This window comes from Phocoena phocoena, chromosome 4 (genome assembly GCF_963924675.1).
Source record: "Phocoena phocoena chromosome 4, mPhoPho1.1, whole genome shotgun sequence".
Lineage (NCBI taxonomy): Eukaryota > Metazoa > Chordata > Mammalia > Artiodactyla > Phocoenidae > Phocoena > Phocoena phocoena.
The window spans coordinates 143,648,119-143,672,596 of NC_089222.1; the positions used below are offsets into that span (position 1 = coordinate 143,648,119).

A 24,478-nucleotide genomic window follows, 5' to 3' on the forward strand; every position below is an offset into this window, starting at 1 on the left:
CGCCCAGCAGCCCCCCGGGCTGCGTCCTGATCCCCGGGCCTGCAGGGTGCAGGCCTCGCGGGCTTGGGGAGTATTTCAAGAAGGAGCTTCCACTGGAGGGCTGCTGAGAGTAGGCGACCCGGGCAGCTGTGAGGCCTCGGGGACCCAGAGTGACTTTTTGCAGCAACAACACACTTCTTTAAAATCCCCCTTTTGCTGAGAAAACACAAACACGGAGATCGTTTTGTTGTTGTTTAGTCTATAATATCAGTTATACCTTCCTCTCTCTGAACCCGGAGAAAACAAAAAGTCCCTCCACGTGGACACGAGGCCACAAGAATCCACAGACTCTTGCCAGCTTTTTGGTAACACGGGAGCCCCGGCGGGGCTCACCCACTTGGATGACATCAGCTGAGCGACTTCCCTGCGCTCCAGGAAAGGAATGGTGCACGCTGAGCGTCCACCATCCAGGTCGTCGTTCCCCGCCTGGGCCTGGAATCTCCTGTGTGAACCGCCTTCCCTGGCTGGTCTCCCAGGATGAGAAAAGCCCCAGCAAGAGGGGCCAGGAAAGTGCAGGTCCCGCCTCCACCCCGCCTGGTCCACCCTGAGAAGAGCCGCGTGCCGGCCGGCACCTGAGAAAAGGAACTAGGTGACACGTGTGCTCCAAACCGTCCAACCAGTCAGCACGCAGGGCTGGAGCCGCAAGTTCAGGGGTGGGGGAGGCGTCCTAAGTGTGCAGCTGTCACCTGCCAGATCAATGCATGATCAGAAATGGACGTGGTGGAGGGGGACCACGGCAGGAGGAGAAGAGTCACATCTTCCAGGAGAAGCATTAGGACCTCATGTCCCAAAAGCTCTCGCTGAGCAGGGGAGCCTGCTGGCCTGGACGCACAGGAGCTCAGAACTCGCAGCCCTGCTTCCAGCAGGTGGCCGAGCGCCGCTACCGAGCACATCTCACTCTCCCCAAAGTCGTCTTGACCTCAGCAGCCCACAGGGAGGAAGAGCAAAGCTGGGGCCCTGATGGTGGAACCCCCGCCGTTCCTGTCTCCTTGGGGCACTGGCTGCTTGTGGCCAGAGAGGGAACGCCACCCTCACGCTGAGAGGTGGAAGGATCCACGCAGCCGGGATGCGAAGGCGGTCCTCCACACTCGGGATGTATGTGCAGCCGCCATCGGGGCGGGGATGAAAGGAGGGACCAGCCCCCTGCCAGTGGGCTCGGCCCGTGTGGCTGTCTGCCGGCCCAGGCCCTCACCAGCACACCTCCATGACCCCGGGCAGCCTGGGAGGGGTCCCGATGCTTCCAAAAAGCACCTAGCTGCCCACAGTGGCAAACCAGAGGTGCTCAAAGACGGTAGCCCTGGCCTCTGGGGATGCCGTGAACTTTGGAGTGTGGATGGCAAAGGTGAACAGCTACAGAGATACACCTGAAAGCTTCAACAGCCCGCCTGGCCCCCAAAACTGCATCTGGCCACCCAAGAAGCGTCTGGCACCCCGAGAACATCAGGGTCCCCGGGTGGTGGTGGTTCACCTCTCTCCCTTCAAGGGGGGGTGACGCACCCGGCGTCACCCAGGGCCCCAGCATTCTCCGATCGCAAACCAGGCGGGGAGGTGACTTCCCACTGCTCTGCTCTCGCGGGCTGACCTGAGTGCTGCCCCCGACACCGCGTCTGCCGAGCCCGGGCTTGAGGGCCGCGGGGCCTCTCGGTCACCTCGCGCGTGCTCCGCACTCGGCCTCATCCAGCTGCCCAGCCCAGGGCCCGGCGCAGCGTCAGCGCGAGCAGATGCTCAGATGCGTCACTCCTGCTCCGAAGCTGCCACAGAAGTGGCACCAGATGGTTTTGTCTGCCGATCACCTCCGCCTCTTGACTCTGATTTCACAGCAAATATCTCAGCTCCTCGGGGTTGCCCGCAGCTGCGAATAGGCTGGCGGGACGGGGAGCGGGGCTGTCGGACCCACAGCCCCTCTGGACGGCAAAAGCCTGGCTGGGCGCTCGTGCCACTAGCAAAGCTGGGGCGATCCGGGCAGCAGCCGGCCGGCAGCCTGGACTCCAGCCGTCCCGCTCTCACCCGGGACCCCGCAGTCCCGGCGCTCTACCAGGGGCTCCTTCAAGGCCCCCGTTTCCAAACTCTGGCACCCGGCCTGCGTGTGTGCCGTGCCCTCGAGGAAGAGCTGTGTGTGGTGGCCGTCAAGGACTTTCCGTCTGGGACATCATCCCAGTTCTGGGCTGGGGGTGGCTCCCAGTTTCCCCGGTGGATCCTCTGTGCGGCTGGAGAAGCCCCCCGGCCCGCCCTGAGCGCGTCTCCTGGCCGCTCTGGCTGCTGACCGGCCTCCTCCTCCTGTGCCCGTAGATGCTGAGCTGCTTGGAGCACATGTACCACGACCTCGGCCTGGTCAGAGATTTCGGCATCAACCCCATCACCCTCAAGCGGTGGCTGGTGAGTGTCAGGCGCCCCCGTCCCCCCGACACAGTTTCACGGGAATGGACCGTGGGCGCCTTCCTGATGGCCCTGGGCTTCCCACAGACGGAAGCCGCGCTTCCACAAGAGCCCTGCGGGGACGGTCAGCCAGGTTCTGCCCGTCCCCCTCCCCCAAAACCTAGGCGCGCGGGCTCAGTAGTTGTGGCTCGTGGGCTCAGTAGTTGTGGCTCGCGGGCTCTAGAGCGCAGGCTCAGTAGTTGTGGCGCACGGGCTTAGTTGCTCCGCGGCATGTGGGATCTTCCCGGACCAGGGCTCGAACCCGTGTCCCCTGCGTTGGCAGGCGGATTCTTAACCCCTGCGCCACCAGGGAAGCCCCAGATCTTTCTTTTTAATAAAATACTGCTCACAACCAGATGTTAAAAGCCTGTGGAAGATTTGATGGTGGCTGGGGACCCAGCGCCCCGCATATAGTCCCCCAGCTCTCCCCGCAAGCTTCACGCCCCAGCGTGGCTCCTCTGGGGACACCTTCCCCGGGGTGGGATCGTGGGGGCCATGGTGTGGCCCCCGGACATCCTCAGGCCCCTGGGCCCCCTGGTGCTCTCACCCTCGGGAAACGGGAGGGCAGTTGGATGAGGGCCAGGTGGGGAGCAGGCAGCTGGCACCGGGAGGAAGGTGCCAGGAGCTGGCGGGAGGGGTGGGCAGCTGGCCACAGGGCGGACCTCTCGTCTCCGCAGCTCTGCGTGCACGACAACTACCGTAACAACCCCTTCCACAACTTCCGCCACTGCTTCTGCGTCGCCCAGATGATGTACAGCATGACCTGGCTCTGCGGGCTGCAGGTGGGTCTGCGGGAGCCCCTGCCCGGCGTGCTCCGTGAGCAAATGGGCGCCCACCCCCACCCCGCCCCAGGGAGAGGCAGGTCCTCCCCCCCCGGGCCGGCAGCTGGAGGGGCTTCGTCCACCTGTATCACCCGCCTCCCACCGACTCCAGCCCCCTCCTCACCCCACCCCACTCTCTCTCTGATCCAGGAGAAATTTTCCCAGATGGATATCTTGATCTTAATGACAGCGGCCATCTGCCATGATCTGGACCATCCAGGCTACAACAACACGTACGTACGCGGTCTTCTCTGTCTCTTTTTCCCTTGTAAAGGGGCCTCTGGGGATCAGAGGTGAACTTTTCAGCTCAGCCCTCTGCCAGTTCCAAGCTGGAGCGGTCGGCCAAGGCCTCGTAAGCCCCCAGCTCCACCCCACCTCTTAGGACATGGCTCGCCGCTTGGGACTGTGTCCGGGGCCCGGGCCTACCGGCGCGGGACCCTTGGAGGTTACCAAACCCAGGGGGGCTGCCGTAGCCCTCTGCGTCTGCACCGGCAGAGCCCCAACGGCAGCAGGACCTCCCTCCCCCGAAGCAGGCTGGGATGCCCGTACACACGTGGACGGGGAGGGGCAGCCCCACCCTGGTCTCTGGATCTCACTCCCCCGTGGGCAGCTTCCCCAGCCCGTTTCCGACAGGAGCAAAGCAGAGGCAGGGGCTGTGACAGCAAGAGCAGGGTTGTGGACGAGCGGGAGGTGGGAGGGTCCAGGGCAGGCGTGGAGCCAGGAGGACGGGCCAGGCTTCGCTGGAACGTTGGTCCGCTCCCGCCTCTGGGGCGAAGGCCCCTGAGCGCCACACCACGCACCTGCCAGAATCCAGGCCGGGTGGCACTGGTTTGTGATCCTAGTGACACATTGGCGGTTCTATCGGATTCGTGTATTTGCGTATCGCGTATCACTGGGCGGGGGACGATGCCAGGTCTGCCCGAGAAGCGTGCCGTCGTTTGTCGGGACCAGAGCGGATTCCAAGGTGTGGACGTTTGTGCCCCTCCGAGGAGGCGGCCCCGTGGGCATCCGTGCCCTCAGTTCACACTCAGATGACGTGGCCGAGCACAGGCCAGCCGAGGGCCGTGCCCACAGCAGCTGACGAGAAAATGCACCCCGGTCCTCCGCATACTGAAAACGTCTGCAGGGTGTCTGACCATTTGGAGGGCACGCGACGGGGAGGCGCTGAGGCTCCTTGGTGACCTCCGCTGTTAGGACTACAGCAACTTGGGGGTATCCGGTTGGAGGGGCAGCAGAGACCCAGGAGAGCCAGGAGAAGGGGGCTCCTGGCACGAGCAGAGTGCGGTCCCCTCCATCCCTTCCAGCTTCCGTGCACCTCCCCACCCCCCCGCCAGCGCTGCTGCCCTGACTCGAAGGCGCCTCTGAGTGCGGGTGCCCGAGGGCCCTTCTGCTCTCTCCTCCAACCCCAGGTACCAGATCAACGCCCGCACGGAGCTGGCCATCCGCTACAATGACATCTCGCCCCTGGAGAACCACCACTGTGCCGTGGCCTTCCAGATCCTCAGCCAGCCCGAGTGCAACATCTTCTCCAGTGTGCCGGCGGAGGGCTTCAAGCAGATCAGACAGGTGTGCGGGGTGAAGGCACGCCCACCGCAGAGTGGGAGGCACCGGGGGGACGGTGGGCCCGACCAGAGAGTAGGAGCCCTCTCTCCCCGTGCCTGAGGCTCCCAAGACCTCCCAGTCCCCCACCAGGGATCCTGGGGGACCGGCCCTCCTCCCCAACCTCCTCCAAGGCCAAGCGGCGCCCCAGGAAGAGGTGTGCGTCTGGCACGCATGCACGGTGTTCCATGGACCTGCGGATCACGGCCACCATTTAATTGAACCCTTTGAGATCGGTCCTTTCTCATCTCACAGCCCAGGAGAGTGAGGCTGACACAGGCGAGGTCACTCGCTCAAGGGAGCAGGCCCTGGGCAGACACGTCTGCAGCATCCAGCCCAGCAGAACCCCGACCACTGTCCCCTAGGCCCTGCTCTTGTCCCCTGCAGCCCCACCACCCATTTCAGAAGAGACATTTCTGCTGCTCAGGGCACTTTGGGAAAAGGATGAGGGAGGCCAGCTGTCTGGGGTCAGATGCTTCCAACTCACCAAAAGTGACGCCCCTACACACACAGGAGGTCCCACTGCACGCAGCCCTGTGTCCCATCCTCTGGCGTGTTCGGGGGAGGGGCGATGTCAGAGAGATCTTGGAGGAGTGAGGTGGGTTGAATGATAGCCACCCCCCAACCAAAAAAAAAACCAAAAAGGTATGTCCTCTTCCTGACTCCCCAGGACCTGTGAACGAGTCTTTACAGACATAATTAAATTAGGAGCTTTAGATAAGGTTACCTCAGATTATCCATGTGGATGTGAAATCCAATGACAAGTGTCCTCATAAGAGACACACAGAGGAGAGATAGAGAGAGGCAACAGGGGCAGGGACAAGAGTGATGTGGACACAAGCCAAGGAGCGCTGGGGCCACCAGAAACAGGAAGAGGTAGGGAATGGACCATCCCCGGAGCCTTCAGAGGGGACACCTTGGTTTCAAGACTTGCGGCCTCCAGAACTGTGAGAGGCTGCCTTCCTGCTGTTCCGTCCCCCAGCATGTGGCACTTAGAACGGGAGCCGTGTCCACGGCATAGGAGGAGCCACACGCCGCGTCCGTTCGGTGTCTCGGTGGCCTTGCTCCAAGATGCACTAGAGCCCAGGGCCAGGACACACTCCCCTCCCTCCAGGAGAACTGATAGCTTCACCTTATCAGACAACAGCAGCCTCGTTCCCCATCCTTCCAGCTTCCAGGCAGTCAGAGCTGAATCAGGGCTTAATTACCGCCCTGGTTGCATCACCGATTCCTGGTACAGTTATCTCCCCTTTATCTGCTGGCTTTCTGGCCTCCCTTCCACGTTTATGGAACCACCCAGCAGGCACACGCTGGAGTGAGTCTTTCTGTGAGGCAGGTAAAGGGGCAAACCCCGAAGAAAGGACCCTGCCTTTGTGCCGCCCCTGATGGCTGCCGGGTGAGGAGCCCTGCCAGGGACGCGGCCCAGGGAATTCAAGCAGCTGAGCCCCTTTGTGCGTGGAGTACTCAGAGCAGCGCCCCGCTCCTGCGGGGGAGCCGCACCCCAGGGGACGGGGCCCTCCTCGTGCCGCCCGCCACGGGGACACAGGCTGACCTTGCCCCAACACCTTACTGACATTAACACTTCCTAAGGGTAAAATCCGTTGTCCCAATTTTTAATAATATTTCGTCCTTGAATATTTTGAGGGATAACTCATCATAGGGACAGATCCTTCACTAGCAACACAGTTAAATCCTTACTGAGAAAGCGCACAATTGAAAAGGCCAGTGATGCCCCATTATTTTTTTTTTTTTTTTGCGGTACGCGGGCCTCTCACTGTTGTGGCCTCTCCCGTTGCAGAGCACAGGCTCTGGACGCGCAGGCTCAGCGGCCATGGCTCACGGGCCCAGCTGCTCCGCGGCATGTGGGATCTTCCCGGACCGGGACACGAACCCGCGTCCCCTGCATCGGCAGGCAGACCCTCAACCACTGCGCCACCAGGGAAGCCCGCCCCCCCATTTTTTATCTGTCTTGACTGATTTGAGTTGTGTATTTGATGTTTGTGGTGGTGTTCTCTTGGAAAAGTAAAACACCATACTCAGCACAGAGGTGTGTTCTGTAAATGTTTGTAGGATGGATGGATGGATGGACGACTGAATAGATGGATGGATGGATGGACAAGTGGGTGGGTGGGTGGATGGATGGATGGATGGGTGAGTGGACAAGTGGATGGGTGGGTACACAGATAAATTGATGGGTGGATGAGTGGGTTGATGGATGATCATGGTTTCAAATTATGTTATTTCTACTAAACAATACTGGGTTAACAAGGTCAAAATATTTGTATTAAAAAACGTATTTGTATTAAAAAACGTATTCCCTAGTGGTCCAGTGGTTAAGACTCTGCACTTCCAATGCAGGGGGTGCGGGTTCGATCCCTGGTTGGGGAACTAAGATCCCGCATGCCACATGGCCAAAACAAAACAAAACAAAACAACCTTTATTTCATCCTTACCTACAAATTCGTTAATAGAAGAATGCTATTATATGATCAGACTTTGATCGCTCCCAAGCAAGATAAGCACATATCGTCACATACAGATTAGATAACAGGAAAAAAATACTCTTGGAAAATAGGTCACTGACCTCCAACCACAAGCTCTGGAAGGAAGAAACCATATATCTAAATTACTACCTCAGCGGGAAGCATTTGTCCTTGGCTGAAAGCATCTGGACTTCGCAAGGAGACACATGCTGAGCCTGCCCTCTGCAGGTGAATGGTCTTGGTGGGCCCGATGCGCTGCCTTCTCCAGGGACACAGCCTGTGTCCGGCAGCCCGGGGCTCGACCCCCAGCCTTCCACTCGCCAGCTGAGGCCTGGGCAGGCTCCCCAGCCTCTCCGGCTCTCGGTTTCTTTATAAAAACGAGGACGGTGGTTCTCAGACACGCCCGTGGCGTCGGCATGAGGCCCAGATGAAGTGGTATGAGCAGAGGGTCCTGCGTACAGCAGGCGCTCACTGAGTAACTGTTGGGATCGGGCCCCGCGTTCACACTTTGCCTTCGCTTCGCAGGGGGTGATCACGTTAATCCTGGCCACTGACATGGCGAGGCACGCGGAAATTATGGATTCTTTCAAAGAGAAAATGGAGAACTTTGACTACAGCAACGAAGAGCACATGACCCTGGTGAGCGGCTCGTCTTCCCTCTGGGGGGCTGGCGAGCGAGCGCCACCCCCAGCGCAGACTGGAGACCGGCGCGCCAAAGGAAAACGTGTAACCTCGCCTTGCAGCGCGGTGTCGGTAAAGCCGGCTTTCCGCGTCCCGGCACTTACCGGGGAAAGCCCCCCGTCACCCCAGCTGGACCCCCTCTCCTAGTTAAAGTCACCCCTTTCCCATTCCCCCATCTCATTCAGATTGGAAGGTTATAAGTAGGTGAAGGTAAGCCTGCATACAGAGGCCTGGCCAACACAGGGGAGCGCCAGGCTGGGGCGCAGAGGGCAGAGGGCAGAAGCCAGGGCCGCCTTGGCATTTGTGGGACTGCTCCCCCCGTGCTGGGGGCGGCAGAGGTGGAGTCCTGCCCTGGATGCCCCTTGGGCCAGCCGGCAGGACTGTGGTTCCCACCCCTGCATCGCTCCCCAGTGTTCAGACAGCGGGGTGCCGAGGCCGGTGGGCGCCCTCCCTGCTGTTACATGAGGATCCCCTTCACCCTGTGTCTCTAGCACACCTCTTCAGTGCTCTGGGGTCCCGGCACTCTCCACCCACTGGGGTTTTTTTCGTCATCTGTTAAACCTCTGTCTCCAGGCGATACCGTCTGTACATTTTTTACATATTCTCGACATCAAGAAGACACTTCCGAGCTTTGCAGTGTATAGTTCGTATGACAAAACATCCGTGTGTTCAAGGGGCTTTCGTGCTACTGAGGCCCCTCCAGGAAAGATCCTGACCCTCGGGGGTGCAGGGATGCCCCGTCTTCCCCCTGCAGCAGGAAGTATGTCCTTGTTGGGGGCAGGGGGCAACAACGCTGGGTCCCCCTCCGCCAGCATCACCCGCCCTCCTTCCCTGCCGGCCAGTGACGGTGAGTCCAGACGCACAGCGCTGTGGGATGTGTCCCGTGTCGCACAGCTGATTCCAGATCTCTTCTTTCAGCTGAAGATGATCCTGATTAAGTGCTGTGACATCTCTAACGAGGTCCGTCCGATGGAGGTGGCGGAACCCTGGGTGGATTGTTTATTAGAGGAGTATTTCATGCAGGTAGGAGCATCAGATAGCGTCACGCAGCGTCACGCCTCTTGGGCTTGTTAGCCCCTTAACAGGGTTCCTGTTGGAAGCGTGACGGACGGGCCACGGTGGCCTCCGGCGTCACCGCCTCCGGAAGCCTTCCCAGCAGGCGCACGTGTAATTTGAGACACAAAAGACAGGGACCAACAGGAAAAGCTAACGTCAAACTGTTACCACACTAGTGCCCCTGTTACCACTAGTTAAACCCCCTCCCCGGGCCCCACCCCACCGTTCGCACGACCCTGCAGGCCCAGCGGGCACCTAGTTCGCACTTACGGCGTCCCCATCTTCCCACGTGGATGATGCGGGTGGTTCCGTCGGCTTATTAGCTGTTTCTCTCTTCCTCTCAGACGATGATCCTGGAAGCCCCCAGATTCCACGGGTGTTTCTTTCTTTAACGTTGTGTCCTCTGCCTTCCCCGCAGAGCGACCGCGAGAAGTCGGAGGGCCTTCCCGTGGCGCCTTTCATGGACCGGGACAAGGTGACCAAGGCCACGGCCCAGACGGGGTTCATCAGCTTCGTGCTGATCCCGATGTTTGAAACGGTGACCAAGGTGAGCGACCCAGCAGTGATAACGACACGTGTGCACACACACGCACAGGCGCACGCACACTCACACGGACACACACGTGTGCACTGGCCGCCTGCCCCGCCCCCTGGGCAGCGACCCAGCAGCAAAGCCACCCCATCCTTGGCCACCCTCCCCCATGGTGTCTCTGGGCCCCCCCCCGGGGCCCCGCTTCCCAGGGCACCCGCCAAGTCCCTGTCGGCCTTTCAACTCCGCCTACAGAAGCCCCTCTAACCTGCCCCCCACCCCACCCGGCACACGGCTGACACCAGGTTAATCCTCAGCAAGGAGCCGGCCTCTGCCTCTCTCCCGAGCCTTCCATGGCTCCCCACTGCCCCCAGCACAGGGCACACAGCGCCCCGCCCTCCCAGGCCCTCCTGTCTTGCAGGACGGCCCTCGGCTCCTGGTCCTGCCTTTCTTCAAGCCTCCACCTCTGAGCCCACCCTCCTTGGCCTGGGTGCCCCATGCCCTGCTCAGCAACCTTCCAGAGCTCCCTCAGCACACGCTTCCTCAAGCCCCGTGGCTCCGTTCCGCCTAGAATGTGTCTCCCAGTCTGCAGCTTCCTTCCTCAGGCTGCGGGGTCTTCCCCGTGGGCACCGGGTGCCAGGGCACAGCAGGGCGATGGCGGCTCCACAGGTGGCAGGAGCAGGGCTGGGGAAGCACGAGGGGCTGCGGGCTGTGTGCACAGGGCTCCCTGGGGCCCGCCGGGGGGTCTCGGAGTGAGAGGCAAGCCCCTCAGAGCTGAGTCTCAAAGGTAAACATGCTCAGCAGGTGGCCCCGGGGCGGCGGGAGCCGCAGGGCCAGGCCTGAGCACGGAGTGGGCGGAGGGGTCCTGGGCCACGCAGCGGCGGGACGGGGGCGCGGGGGCGGGGGGATGGGGAACAGTCTCACCGCTCCCGCCCCGGGGCTGCCAGGGCTCTAGTAGGCAAGGTTGGCGTTCGGAAGATGAGAGTCTGCGGGCTGGACAGTCGGGGGTCCCTTCAAGCAGAGGGCAGGGGGTGGCTTCTGCCAGGTCCGCGAGGACAGTGTGAGAGCGGGAAGGAGGGACCTGGAAGGGGTGGGTGGGCAGCGAGCAGGGGCTCTCCTCCCCAAGGGCTCCCGGGACTCATTGACCAGTCGGCTTCAAACCTCGGGCACCTTGGATTCCACCGCAGCCGAGACCCAAGAGGGTCCAAAAGTGCCCCTTGGACAGAAGCACATTTCCCGTGCGGCTTTTCTCCCGGGACGCACGGGACCTGGCACGGTTTTGCACCAACATTTTCTGCGAGGGTGAGCAGCTGTTGAGAGGGCCCATTTGTTCCCTCGCAGCTCTTCCCTGCGGTGGAGGAGCTCATGCTGCAGCCCCTGTGGGAATCCAGAGACCGCTACGAGGAGCTGAAGCAAATGGACAACGCCATGAAGGAGGTGAGCCGGGCTGCTGCAGGCGCGGGGGCCGCGGGGCCCGGCCACACGGCCCGGGGGGCCCTCCAGATAGGAGCTCGTGCGTCCCACGGAGGAGAGGGGTCAGTCCTCGGGGAGCTCACGGCATGGAACGCTCAGAACCTCGGGCAGAGTCGGTGCCCCGTGGTCGCAATCGCCCACGGGAAATGCAGAGCATCACAGCGCCTCGGCTGCCTGCATCCCCTCAGAGCAGCGCCCTGGCCCGGCGCGGGTCCCTCACCTCCTCCCGGGGCTGACCTTGTGCAGAGGGAGGGCGGCGGAAGAGACGCTGCCCCTGGCACGGGAAAAGCCACAACCTGGCCACAGGGTTACCACGTGGCAGCGTGGCACCTTGAGGAGGGTCTGGGTCTGGCTCCAGGCTGCTGTTGGGATTGATCCTGTGTTTCAGGGAGGTCCAGTTCATAGGCTCACAGCTGGGGTAGAGGTTTTCAGAAAAGCCCCAGAAGCTGGTCTGGCCAAGGCAGGACCCCAGTGTGTGCAGATGTGCTTCAGGTCCCCCTGCCTCTTGGGACCCCTGGGACCTCCCCCCGTGACGTCCAGCCACTTGAATGTGGCCTCCCTTCCATCCACCCTCCCACCCCCTCTCTCCGGGGCCCGTCCCTGCTGCCTCGGGCTTGGTCCCCCTCTGGCCTTGGCCGGTGTTCCCCCGCACCCACCCAAGGGCCCCCTGCTGTGCCATTTGTCCTCACTGCGGGCAGGGCCCCGCCCCGTCTTTGCAGCCAGGAACTCCCACTGCGCCCCGCTGAGCCTCAGTGCGGCTCTCGACCTCCTTCGTGTACAATGCCGCGTGCGATATGGTGCTCGGTACATGCTGATGGGTCGATGGGCAATCCAGGCTGGCAGCCGATTCCTCTACTCGGATTCTTCCCCCAAGAAGTCACAGACGGGGCTTCCCTGGTGGCGCGGCGGTTGAGAGTCCGCCTGCCGATGCAGGGGACACGGGTTCGTGCCCCGGTCCAGGAGGATTCCACATGCCACGGAGCGGCTGGGCCCGTGAGCCATGGCCGCTGAGCCTGCGCATCCGGAGCCCGTGCTCCGCAACGGGAGAGGCCGCAACAGTCAGAGGCCCACATACCGCAAAAAAAAAAAAATTTAAAAAACCCTCAGCATTCCAGGTGAAGGACTGAAAAAGGGAGTGCTGGGGAACTCACAAGTACTAAGACGTTGTGGAGAGTTAAGAACTCAGGAATGTAGGGGCTTCCCTGGTGGCGCAGTGGTTGGGAGTCCGCCTGCCGATGCAGGGGACACAGGTTCGTGCCCCGGTCCGGGAAGATCCCACATGCCGCGGAGCGGCTGGGCCCGTGAGCCATGGCCGCTGAGCCTGCGTGTCCAGAGCCTGTGCTCCGCAACGGGAGAGGCCACAGCAGTGAGAGGCCCGCGTACCGCAAAAAAAAAAAAAAAAAAGTCACAGACGGGTCCTGAAACTCCAAGAACCTAAGAGCAAATGAAGCAGAGAACAGGTGTCCCCCTGCTGAGCCCCCTGACAGGAGGGCTAAAGGGGCTTGACTCCCCAGGGTCAACTGAGAGCCATCGCTGAGAAGGCCTCAGTCTCCAGGTCCCAGGCCAGCCGCCTAGAAGGGCCGTTAGGACGCTCCAGTGCCCCTTCCTGTTCCCAGAAAGAACAGACCCACAAAAGAGGTGAAAGGGTCTCGGACTTCGCACCCGCATCCACCAGTGCGCTGGCGCTGCATCTGCGGCCAGCATGAGTGCGAGGACAGTGGCCGTGTGCAGTGAGGCCTCTGACCGCAGGGAAGGTGGCCCGTGCAGAGCTGTGGTCCGGGAAGCTCCCCCAGGCTGTAGACCCCAGTCTCCTCCCGCATCTTAGCATCTGCAGCCCCGGGAAGGTCTTGGGCGGACGAGCAGTCACTCACTCACTGGTTCCTGGAGCTTGATTTTTGCCTTCCGTATCCTCTGTCCTGGTCACAGCAGAAGGCTGAGAGCCTGACACCTGAGAGCACCGCGTCAAGAGAGAAAAGCAGAGATGGGGGAAAACGTGAAGGTAACGCTGTTCTGAACGATGTCTCAGTGTATACGGTAGTCCAGACTGAAATGGGGATGGCGTGGAAACCTGGGAAGGAAGGAGGGACGGAGGGAAGGAAGGGAGAGAATCTGAATGTATGAATGTTTTTAAATGAAACGTTTCTCCCTTGCATATAATCTTTACAATTAGGCTCTGAAAGGAGCCATGCCTTAGAAAAAGATCAATGATTAGCATAGGTACTACTTTTCAAAAATAAAGTCTTTGCTTATGTCGCTGTAAGCACTTCCTGCGTGCTTGCATTTGGAACGGGTAGAAGGCAAACCAGCCCATTGGGCCTCCGCGTGGTAAGGTCACACCACACACGTGTATGAGGGTCACTTGGGAGATCCTCGCTTATAGAGCAGTCAGGGTACAGGGCATGAGAACTGGGTTGGTTTCATAGAGGCGAGGTGGGTACCAGGCCCTGGCATCCAACAATCCTTGTTCTGAGTCCGGGCTTTGCTAGTTACAAGCTGAGTGACGTGCACAAGCATATCGACCTCTCTGAGCCGCAGAGCCCCAGTCTCTGAACTAGAGGCAATAATCCCACTCCTCTTGCTTTAGTGATTAAACGCACGGAGTGCTGGGACAGATGAAGTGCTCATTGCCCGTGTGTGAGCCTGTGACATTTGTGGCATTGCCCGCACATTTCCGATCCCACAAACCAGCCGTCTTTTTCCTTTTCCAAGCAGATCAGGCCTGAAGAAAGCCGAGTGCTGTGGGCTGCTCTCCTGGACCCGGCCAGCTGGGCTTTGTGGGATCAGCCCCGCAGGGAGAAGTGGTCCTGAGCATCTGCCACCATGAGATCATGTTTTCTAAGAACCATTTTGTTCACTGATAACAAAAAAAAGGACTTCACGATGCTGTACAGAATTTTTATTTTTAAACTGTCTTTTAAATAATATATTCTTATACAGAAATGGGTACTGTCCTTTTTCTTTGGTAGTGTTGTGTATCCCGGGCTGCTTCTGATAAACCACAGGAATCTCCCCCGCTTCCCACGGGGAGACAAAGGACACTGTGCTTTCCTCACCCGTGTGTCTCAGAGCGATGGCCTGAGTGATGTGCTGCGTGCCTCCGTGTAATTCAGCATTAAATGTCAGACCGGTGCCCGGAGCGCAGGGCTGCGCGTGTCCTGTTTGTGAGCTGCGAGGGGGATGTTGGGGGCTGTGTCCGGGGACGTGAGGCCGGAGGCAGCTCGGTCAGGCTGCGGGCAGCGTGAGCCCAAGAAGTCCACGCGGGGTACCGAGCACCGCACGCTGGAGCCCGTTTCCAGCATGGGAGCTCCACGTTCAAGTGGGCAGATGGGCAGAGGAGCCGCGTTCACACAGCACATTTCAGGGCCCCCGTTTCAGGGGATGAAGCCGTCCTTCTCTTCCTGCCTTTGTTTTAGCACTGGGGACGTCCTGGGTGGCCCTGCGCCCACAAGGGGAGACCCAGCCCCAGGCTAGTTCACAGTCAGGCTTCACCAGGTTGCACACACCCGAGCTCTCGCCCAGAACCCCCTCCCCGTGTGCGTTTAGACTCCTCAGTGCTTCCCGGGGCCGTGAGCTCCATCTCCGTCCCCCCAAAAGCATCTGCTCCAAACACTGACTTTAAAGGCCATCAGCATAATCTGAGCTCTGTGGACATTTCATCTGCACGTTGGTTCCGTTTTCCCGGAGCATCTATTCCCTCGTGGTGAATTCCAGAATATCACTTCCCATCTTTGAATAATTCATTTCTGAGCTGTGAAATGTTCCATCTCTCCTTGAATTCAGTTCAATATGGACAGGGGGCTTGGGTTCCGCCTCTCTTCTTATTTTTGTTTTTCATTTTCATCTGCTAAAGCCAGTACATACCGCAGCTTTGGCTAAAATACAACCCAAACTTAGTACGTGTTTAGATATTGAGGCCTTCGACCTGCACGTCATCCTATACAGACACTTTATCACCCGCCCTCCCAATCGGCGAGGGAACGCGCTGAATGGCGCCTTCTGTCTGCGGGGTTACGCCGAATGCCTACCTCACCAGACTCTGCCCCTGATCAAACTTCATACAATGATTACCGCATTTAACACCCATGCACACCCATGCACAAACACAGCCCCGGGTCCACACACGTGTCCACACAGGCATACACATACACATGTATCCACACGTGTGCACACATGCTTGCGTATACACGCAACCACCCGTAGGTGGTACACATGTCGACACACGCGCACATACTTACGTACACGGTGCAATCACACGTATGCACAGGTGTCCACACACGTAACGCTTCTGTGCGCTGTACACATGGTCATAATGCACATGCGTGAGCATGTGATACAGAGGCACGTGTGTGCGCACATACTCATATCGCAGATACACACGCATGTGTGTCCACACACGCATATACACCATCGCGCGTACGTGCGTGTATACACCTGCACACACATATACACTTACACAGGCAATCACGTGTACACGTGTGTGTACACATACACACACACACTTCATCTGCATGACTGGGTTAGGTTATACCAAGTCCTGGGACAATGAGATCGGCAGACAAGAGGAGAGACCGTCCTGGCAGCACCTGTGACAGTCCGGGTCCTTGTGAAGCCAGCCTGGTCCCTTTAACGGGATCCCTTAGAGCATCGGGATCCCACTGAAAGCTGTCTCACACGGGACGTCCCTCCCTGTGAGCCGCAGGAATACTGCCAGCCGCCCCCCTGCTGCACAGACCAGCCCCAGAGCCCACGGACGGGGGCCCCGTCCAGCCGGGTCAGCCTACACACACCCGCACCTGGAAGGCCTCCTGCCCTGGGGCACCACACACGCTGGCTGAGTGACCGCGTAGGAGACGGAGGGTGGGGAGGCGGCGGCGGCCCCCAGCAACCTCAGTGTAAAGTCAGAGTGAAGGATAAAAGGCTCAGGGCCGACCCCCGTGGTGGGAGACCCCACCTTGCAGCCCGGCCGCGCCTCCATCACCTTGTGTTCATACAAGGGGACAAGACAGCGCACTTTTCTGTGGTTTTTCTCCCCCAGTAACTTCTCTGAGCCGTCAAGGAATGACGCACACGTGTCAGGCAAAGACTGGATCTCATAAACCCCGACAAATCCCCTTCCTAAACGTCATCGTGGGAGCTCAGCTCTGAGGGCGCGCCGCCCTGGGAACACAGCTACGGCCGCCCGCCTCTCCACCGCCGTCAGAAAGGCCATGCAGCCGCTTGTGATTTCAGCTCTGACCTCACAGCTAAGAAGGAAGAAAGGAGAGCTTCATCTGTCTGGAGGGTGTCCCCGTGGCCAAATGCCCCTACCCCACTGTCTCATGCTGCCCGCCGTGTCTCAGACCACGGGCACCTCCCGTGGACTCCTCCAGCCATGATTTCTGAGGCCAAGCCACGCGGGAAAGTCAATTCAGTGTGAGGGTTGAACAAACACCACACGCACTAAGTACTTAACCCTGGATAAGCAGGCGTTGGTGGGAACCGTCGGCTTGCAGGTCGCTTCCGGCAGAGAAGATCCAGGCGCCACAGAGCTGCCCCACCGGGTCGGGGTGGCAGCAGGAAACGCCGCCTCCATCCTGACCCCAAGGGCAGCAGCGACGCCGGTTCCCTCCCCAACCCAGGAACGGGCCCCAGACAAGAGGCTTCTTTCACTCTTACTGCTCCTCCAGTGTTACCGTGAGGGGAGTTTTTAAAATTTAAGTCAAAAGAATTTAGCTGTAATCTGTCTGAAGGGCAGATAAGGTGGTCGCTGCGGATTTGGAGGGGCCCGTTCTCCGCTGGTAGCCGAGAGGACCCGGTGAGGGTGTTGGGGATTCCAAGTGTCTTCAGGCAGCTTTTCCCGGCTTCAGGCTGGGCTTCCAACCCGTGCCAGGGGAGATGGGGGGGCAGCGGGTACCACAGTCTCGGGAGCTTGGGGGTGGGTGCCTCAGGTAGGAGCCAGGTCCTGGGGGGTGAGTTCCCTTGTCATGGACTGAATTGTGTCCCCCAAAATGTATACTCGGAAGCCATCACCCCCAGCACCTCAGAATGTGACTGTGTTTGGAGGTCGGATCTTTAAAGAGGTGATTACGTTAAAATAAGGTCGTTGGGGTGGATCCTAACCTGGAGGGCTGTGTCCGTGTAAAAAGAGGAGATGAGGACACAGACGCACACAGAGGGATGCACGTGAGGACACAGGAGGGGACGGCCATCCTCACGCCCAGCAGAGAGCCCTCGGGAGGGACAGGCCTGCAACTCCTTGATCTCGGAATTCTGGTCTCCAGACCGCACGAGAATAAATGTCGGCGGTGCTCTGTTACGGCCGCCCCAGGACCTCACACAGCCTCATCACTGTGTCCAGGGACGGCCAGCATGGGGCCAGCACCGCGGGGTGCTCAGGAGTGAAGTCGGGTCCCCCGCGACACCACGACCTGCAGCCCGGCAGCTGCCCCTCCTGTCCCGGGGCCGCTGCTTGTCCCGGCGGAGAGGCCTTTCCAGCACCCAGGCCCTCCTCACGGGCATCCCCCTGGGCACACATCCCACGGGAACACCCCACTGGGTTCCCCCAGTGCTCAGGGGACCTGTGAGCTGGGAGAGAGGCCTGAGGAACGTCGGGACCGTCGCCTGAGACGCGAGTGGGCATGCTGAGAGGAGGGGGCCCTTCGGAGGTGCCCAGACGTCAAGGCCACGTCCACCCAGCCAGGCCTTCCCACCCGAGGACCGCTGGCTCGGCCGCAGCCAAAGGACCCACACCGAAGCCCAGCCTCAGTTCCTCGGCTGCAGAAGCGGAGTTAGCATGCCGGCTGAAACAGGCGTGCAGTGGGGTGGGGGAATCTTCTGGTTTTTCCTGTAGTTTCCAAATTTTCTGCAGTGGCTGGTTTTACTTTTCTAAGTAGAATAAATAAATAAATGTTCTTTTATTTTTAAAATGGGACACGTAAAAGGCATGACTCTCTAGGGGGGAAACGTTGGCGCCCGAGATGGAAGGTGTCGGGGGCAGACGGGCTTTAGCAGCCCCAAATCCCCGCACACTCTCAACAAGCCCGATTCCAAATAGGGACCCGTCATCGCGGTCACCGACGTGCCCAGGGTCTGCAGAGCCAAACCACGGTTCCTACACTTTTACATTCGTAAGGAGGAAAATATCCCTTCCCGGATCGCATGCCGGCTTTCTTTTGAAACGACATGATGCCCTCCTGCCCAAACTAGTCCCTTTCCCAAAGCACGTGCGTTGGTGCCACTCTGGGTGTCCACCCCGTCGGAGCTCCGGGCCAGTGGGAAAGCCATAGAGGATCGTTGGGACGCCACGGGTCCTGTGCACTGCTCGTGGCGCGCACAGGGTGCCCGGAACCTTCAGAAGGAGGCGAGGGTCACCTCCTGAAAGGCCAGTGGGCGGGAGAGGGAGAAGGGAGGGCCCTCCAAGCGGACGGCCCGGTGGGCGGGGAGCTGCAGCCCTCGCTGTGTGTTTTCTGGAGCAAAGAGCCGAGTCCTGCTGGCTGATAAACACGGTGAACCAGGCAAAGATCCCAGGAAGCAGCTTCCACACGAGGGGACGGCACGACAGAGGCCCCAAGGCAGGGAGGAGCCCACGGGCTTGGAAGCCCAGGGTGTGTGGGGAGAGGACCACCGGGTGTCCGGGTGAGGCAGGGGCCTGGGCCGCCGGTGCCCTGGGGCTTGTGGGGAAGGACCGGGCTCTGCCAGGGGTGCAAGCTGGGGCCGCATCGTCCAGGGAGAGATGCAGCTGGGGTCTGAGGGACCATTTGGACCTAAGTCCAGCTGGACTGGCGGTCAGTTGTAAGCATCAACCCTCCTGGCTGCAAGCCTGCCCCATGGCCCCGCTGCTCCCGGTGATTTGGGGAGACTCGCATTGTTTATAAAGGATAGGAGCCCTACAAAAAATGATTTCCCTGGACCCCATACACCCTGGGGGTGACACTGGTGACCACCACCCCTTAGGGGCTCAGACATTTACCCATCAAAGGAATGAATTTGAGTTTGTGGTCACTAACCTAGAGAATCACTAAGAGGAAAAGTCATCCTGCACAACGTGTGTGTGTGTGTGTGTGTGTGTGTGTGTGTGTGTGCAAGCACGCGCATCTGTGAGCGTGTGTGCACCTCACTCCCAGCTGAGAGGAGGGACGCTCCAAAGATAGCACGCATCCATCCTTGGCACGGTTTTCAGACTTGGCAGTGAACGGGGTAAAACTAAGAACATTCGGGCTTCGCTAAGGAACAAAGAGACAGGTGTGAGGAGAGGCGGCTGAGGCAGACACGGTCCCTCACGGGGCAGCGAGACGCGTGTTCGGCCTGCAGCGTCCCACGGTGACTCACGGCCGTGAGAACTCTGGACTAAACTCTGCCGTTTTCCTTAAAATTAACTCTACAAGGAATTCAGAATGCGTTGGCCGTGCCGATTAGAATGTAACAGGAGATGTTCGGTGACTGCAGCCGCTGACCGATCTGCCTGTTCTCACCGCTGCTGTGATGTCCAGAGGCACCTGCCCTTACATAGCCCACGTGTGTCCCACAGATGCTCATCGACCCCAGGGCTGCAGCGGGCATCGTGGCACGCAGCTCCCACCTCCATGGAAACGCTGCTGACTGCACGGGCCGAGGATGCCTGCCAGTCTGGTATATGCACCGTGCCGACCACAGTGTACTGGTTGGGAAGGAACTTGGCAGAAACGTTCATCTGTTTGTGTATCACCCTCTCCCCTCGGACAAGCCCATCCCTCCTGAATGGAAACTCTGGGAGACTTCCAGAAGCCCAAGCTGGCTCCTCCAGCGGCAGCCCCTCCACTGACGTCCAGGCCAGGCTGTTTCCTTTCCTCCTTTTCCTGCGCTGGTCCAGCTTCTGCCATCAGGACGGGGCGTTGTCTAGAGGCTGCCTGTTCTGCAAAGAATCTGGCAGGACTGGGTTTCAGCCCTTCTGGAATCCTCTTCTCACCGCTGGTGTGGACTGCCCACCTCCTGTACTCGTGTCCTGGAGCCGCTGTGACAAAGTACCCCAAGCTTGGTGGCTTAAAACAAGAGAAATTTATTCTCTCACGGTTCAGGAGGCCATAAGTCCAAAATCAAGGTGTTGTCAGGGCCGAGCTCCCTCTGTAGACTCTAGGGAAGAATCCTTCCTCACCTCTTCCCAGCTCTGGCGGCTGCTAGCCATCCCTGCTGGTCCCTGGCTCTTGGGGACATCACATGGCCTTCTCCCCTCGTCTCTGTGCCCAAATTTCCTTCTTCATGTGAGCACACCAGCCACTGGACGACAGCCCAGCCCAATCCAGTGACCTCACCTTGACTTATGACATCTGCAAAGAGCCCGTTTCCAAATACGGTCACACTCACAGGCACAAGTGGTTACAATCTTTGGGGGGCGGGACATAATTCCACCCCCTACACCCTGGCAGTCTTAGCTTCCCCATCTGTCAACTTCCACCTCTCTGGCTTGTTGTGAGAATTAACTCCCTGGCGTGTGTCGTGTGTTCAGCAGTGTCTGGCACCCAGCTCTCCATCAACATCAGGTACCCTCAGGAGCCTGCCTGCATCTCTCTGTGGGTTAAGGCATCATCGCAGGAGGCCATCAGTGATGTACATCCCCTAGGCAGGGAGGTAGCTCTGTTGTTTGGGGGCGTCTTCTCTTGGTCAGGCTTCCTCAAAGGAGCCAGGTTCTGCAAGAGGCAGGTACCTGGAGGAAAGGAGAACAGCAGGCTCAGGTCACATGCAGAGGCAGGAATGGCCAGTGGGGTCTCTTTGAGAGGACTGGGCACTGAGCACAGAGTGACTCAACAGGGAGAACTGGTAGAAATGGGACAGAAGGAAAAGGATGGTCTGGATGTAAGAATCCAGGAAAACAAATGATGACCCTCTGCTTCGCCAAACGCAAACCTGAAATGCCGCCTTCAACCACCTGGGTACGAACGGGGAGTGTGTCAGTCAGCTCTTGCTGTGTAACAAACACCCTAAAACTCAGTGACTTGAAACAACAACGTGTATTGTTTCTCAGGGCTTCGTGGGCCGACTGGGCAGGATGGTTGGTCTGGCCCAGTTCAGCTGGAGCTGGTTGGTCTACATGGCCTCGCCCACACACCTGGCAGTGTCTGGTGTCAGCTGGAGTTGCAGCCACGCGTGTGTCTGTCACCACGTGGCAGGTTAATAAAATGTGGTGGCAAAATGGCCCCAGCAGCAAGAAAGCATAAGCCCCTGGGGCCCAGGCACTTTTCAAGTCTGATCAAGTACCACAGTCACTGTGTCCCATCCGCCACAGCAAGTCCCTTGGCCAAGCCTAGAGTTAAGGGGTGGGAAATAGGGCCCACTTCACGACAGACAGAGCTGCAAAGAACGTACGGCCATTTGCATCTACGAGAGTGGGTATGACCGTGGTGTAAAATACAGCTGGCATTGTTCTCCAGTCTCTTCTCAATGCCCGTTTCCTCCCTGACCTCCAAGCCCCCCACCCCGTTAGTTTTTCTAACCCGCCCAAGAGTTACTTGATTTTAGACGTGAAGGCACAAGACCAACCCTATGAAGAGCAGCTGAGAAGTTGTCTTCACGTCCCGGTGCTGTGATCCTAGAACGCCCGTTGAAGGGCTTCAACCTATAACGCTCCTGAAAGCTTCCCCAAGGCCCTTGGAGCGACTGCCGCAGCTCCCCTGTGGGCTCTGTTATCGGCACCCGCAGCCCCAGTACTGATGGGTCTGCTTGTCTCAACCACGGGAATCAGGTAAGAATCACACCCAGCTGGCCAAGCCTTGTGAGCAAAGGAAGACTTTCCTACATCTGGTATAATTTCGCCTCACCAGATTTTATACATGGTTATTTACTGTACCTAGCCATCAGAGGCATCTAATTCAAGTGTAAAGAATTTTTAGACATTATCCTTGAAGCAGAAGCATGTAATTAAGGGATTCTTAAAAATGAGTGCAAGGTTTTATTCTGAGCCCCTAAGTGCTCACAGAAACTGTCATATTTGGCCTTTCAAATGGTTGGAGGGCAGGGTCATTCCATTTTCTGAGAAATGCAAAGATTTGGTGTTTTCAGGCAACTGTAAGGCAGGAGGATGACAGTGTCTTACGAGTGGGAGAAACTTGACGTAAACCAGGAAACATCCATAGGATTTGACACGCAGCAACCACAACCACCGTGTGTTTCCAGGGCATTTAATTTTATTGGAAAGTGTTCCTTAAATAATGTTAGATTGGGCAAGGCGGATACAAATGGTTTGTTCTTTATGACCCTGATTTTGTTGAAGAAAAATGTTAACAGGTATTTCACAGGTTATTCCTGGGTGAAATTACAAGTGATGTTTTTCCAGCACATTTTCCTCAGTTCCTATAGTGAATGGGTATCACTTTTTCATCAGCAGATAGCCATGAACAACATTATATTCTGACGAGGTAGCTTGGCCAAAAAAGCGACACCAATAACCGAGCCTCAGAGGCTGGATGGGTGGCAGATGAGAAGTTGGGAATATTGGACCACAGCCCCTGTACATAACGCCCTAGCTGGTCTGACGAACACACCTCTAAGCCTCCAAGTAGGTGATAATGGTTTTCTTTATATTTATTGTCAGAGAAACCCTACCCCCATAAAGGTAAAAGCAGCCATACTCTTGAGGTTTCGGTAGCCCCGCCGTGGGGACCCCGGCGGCTCTGGAGTCCTAATGCTCCCCACTGGGACTGCAGACACAGGGGCTCCCTCAGGGCTCCCTGAATGAGACGGTGATTAGGGAGTGGGTGTTCAGGGCTAAACTCGATTGGGAATTGCTGGTGCATAATAAGGTGTTTAATTACCCAGAATCAATCATGCAACTTGAACCGAGTGAGGGAAGTGTGGAGTTTGTGGAAATAAGCATGGTGGTTGAGTTTATTCACTAACTGCCTTATGTTTTCATTCTCTTGGGCACATTGGAAATCTAACCTTGCCCATAACCTTGCGAGCCTCCAGGGCACCTGCCTGATACAAGCAAATGTGTCAGACCCCGCATTCCACCAGGGACCTCCAGGTCAGGTCACGTTGGCACATTCATTAGAATTGCAAAAAAAATCCCATAAGCATTAGGAACCTTTTTTAAAAATCTCGTTCTCATTCTCTCTCATTCACCACATGAGTAAGCTAAGCTAATCTCTGACAAGTGAGCTGCCCTCCCTGGCATCTGAAGAAAACACCTGAGCACCCTGGGGTGGGTGAGGATGGGCGCCCAGAAATGCAAGGGAGGCAGGTTCTCTGCCTTCCTGATGGTACCTGGTCTAGCGAGCAAGGTGCTCAAGGATGCTTGATGAACATACGAGTGAGTGAAGAAAGAACAGTTAAAAGGCAGGTACTTGGAATGTGGTTTATGCCGCTAACCTAGAGGAATCATTGGGTCTACTGCTCTGGTTTTCAGCTGAAAGGGTTGCTAGCATTGCATTCAAATTGACTTCAAGGAAGCTTGGAAGAGTGAACGAGAAGGGAAATGCACGGGTCTCCCCACAGGTCAGACCACTCATTTCTGATAGGATTTCACAAAAGCCCCTGGGAAAAAACTTGCGGTATTTTCTCCATCCTCTGTGACAAGCCGCTGTCCATCACTTCAGCTAAATAGATCCTCCAAGTGTTTGTCTTTAGGAAAAATACATCTGCTTTTGTTCAGAAATGAAGGGGCATAAAGAAGGCACATGTGATTGCAGAAAAGACCAAAAAGGGTATTTTTCTCCTGTTTATAAAGGGAGATTTTTCTCCTGTTTATGAAGGTATTTTTTTCTCCTGTTATGAATGTATAATTTTTTTCTCCTGTTATGAAGGGTATTTTTTTCTCCTGTTATGAAGGGTATTTTTTTCTCCTGTTATAAAGCTGCAAAAGCGGCTTCGCCACTGGAGGCAGTCAGGCCGCCACCCTTGTACAGCTGTTACGCGCCTGCTGATGAATGAGGGGCCGCGAGGTCAAGCAGCCCCTGGGGAGAGAGGCGAGAGAACGCTAACCCACGAGGTCTGCAATTCTTCATTTATTAGCTGTGTCATCCTCGCTGACCGCAGCCTGACCTGTGAGCCACCGTTTATCACCTGCTGTGCCCACAAGGCGGATGGGCACTCCTCTGAGCTGCCGGTGCAATTGGTCACTTCCAACAAGCACTGCTTCCTGGGCAGCTGAAAGGAGCCCCCAACTCAAGGCGAGGCACCTGGGTCTGATCCTTCCTGGGTCCAGGTGAGGCTATGCACACAGCACCGTAGCTCTCGGGGCCTCCACGGCGTGGGCCCCTCCCAGCCCCTCCAGCAGGATCTTCTGTGGTTCCTTTAAATTCCCCACAAGGAGACGCTCGTCATCACAGCCGGGGCGGGGCAGGGTGTGGGACACTCAGTGACCCACCAGTCCACAGGCTGCATCCAAACCCCCAGGACACTTTCCAGCTCAGGGCCTGCACCCACCCTGGGAC

General features: G+C 58.1%; 1 protein-coding gene across 1 annotated transcript in view; it reads left to right on the forward strand.

Annotated features, from left to right (window-relative positions):
- PDE9A (phosphodiesterase 9A) overlaps window positions 1–24,478 on the forward strand; it is a 125,232-nt gene that overhangs the window by 86,465 nt on the left and 14,289 nt on the right. The window contains exons 10-18 of the mRNA XM_065875924.1: window positions 2,329–2,415; window positions 3,132–3,236; window positions 3,426–3,508; window positions 4,685–4,841; window positions 7,883–7,996; window positions 8,957–9,061; window positions 9,513–9,641; window positions 10,965–11,060; window positions 13,026–13,095. Of these exons, the coding sequence (XP_065731996.1) occupies window positions 2,329–2,415; window positions 3,132–3,236; window positions 3,426–3,508; window positions 4,685–4,841; window positions 7,883–7,996; window positions 8,957–9,061; window positions 9,513–9,641; window positions 10,965–11,060; window positions 13,026–13,095 (946 nt within the window). The remainder of the gene's footprint in view (window positions 1–2,328; window positions 2,416–3,131; window positions 3,237–3,425; window positions 3,509–4,684; window positions 4,842–7,882; window positions 7,997–8,956; window positions 9,062–9,512; window positions 9,642–10,964; window positions 11,061–13,025; window positions 13,096–24,478) is intronic.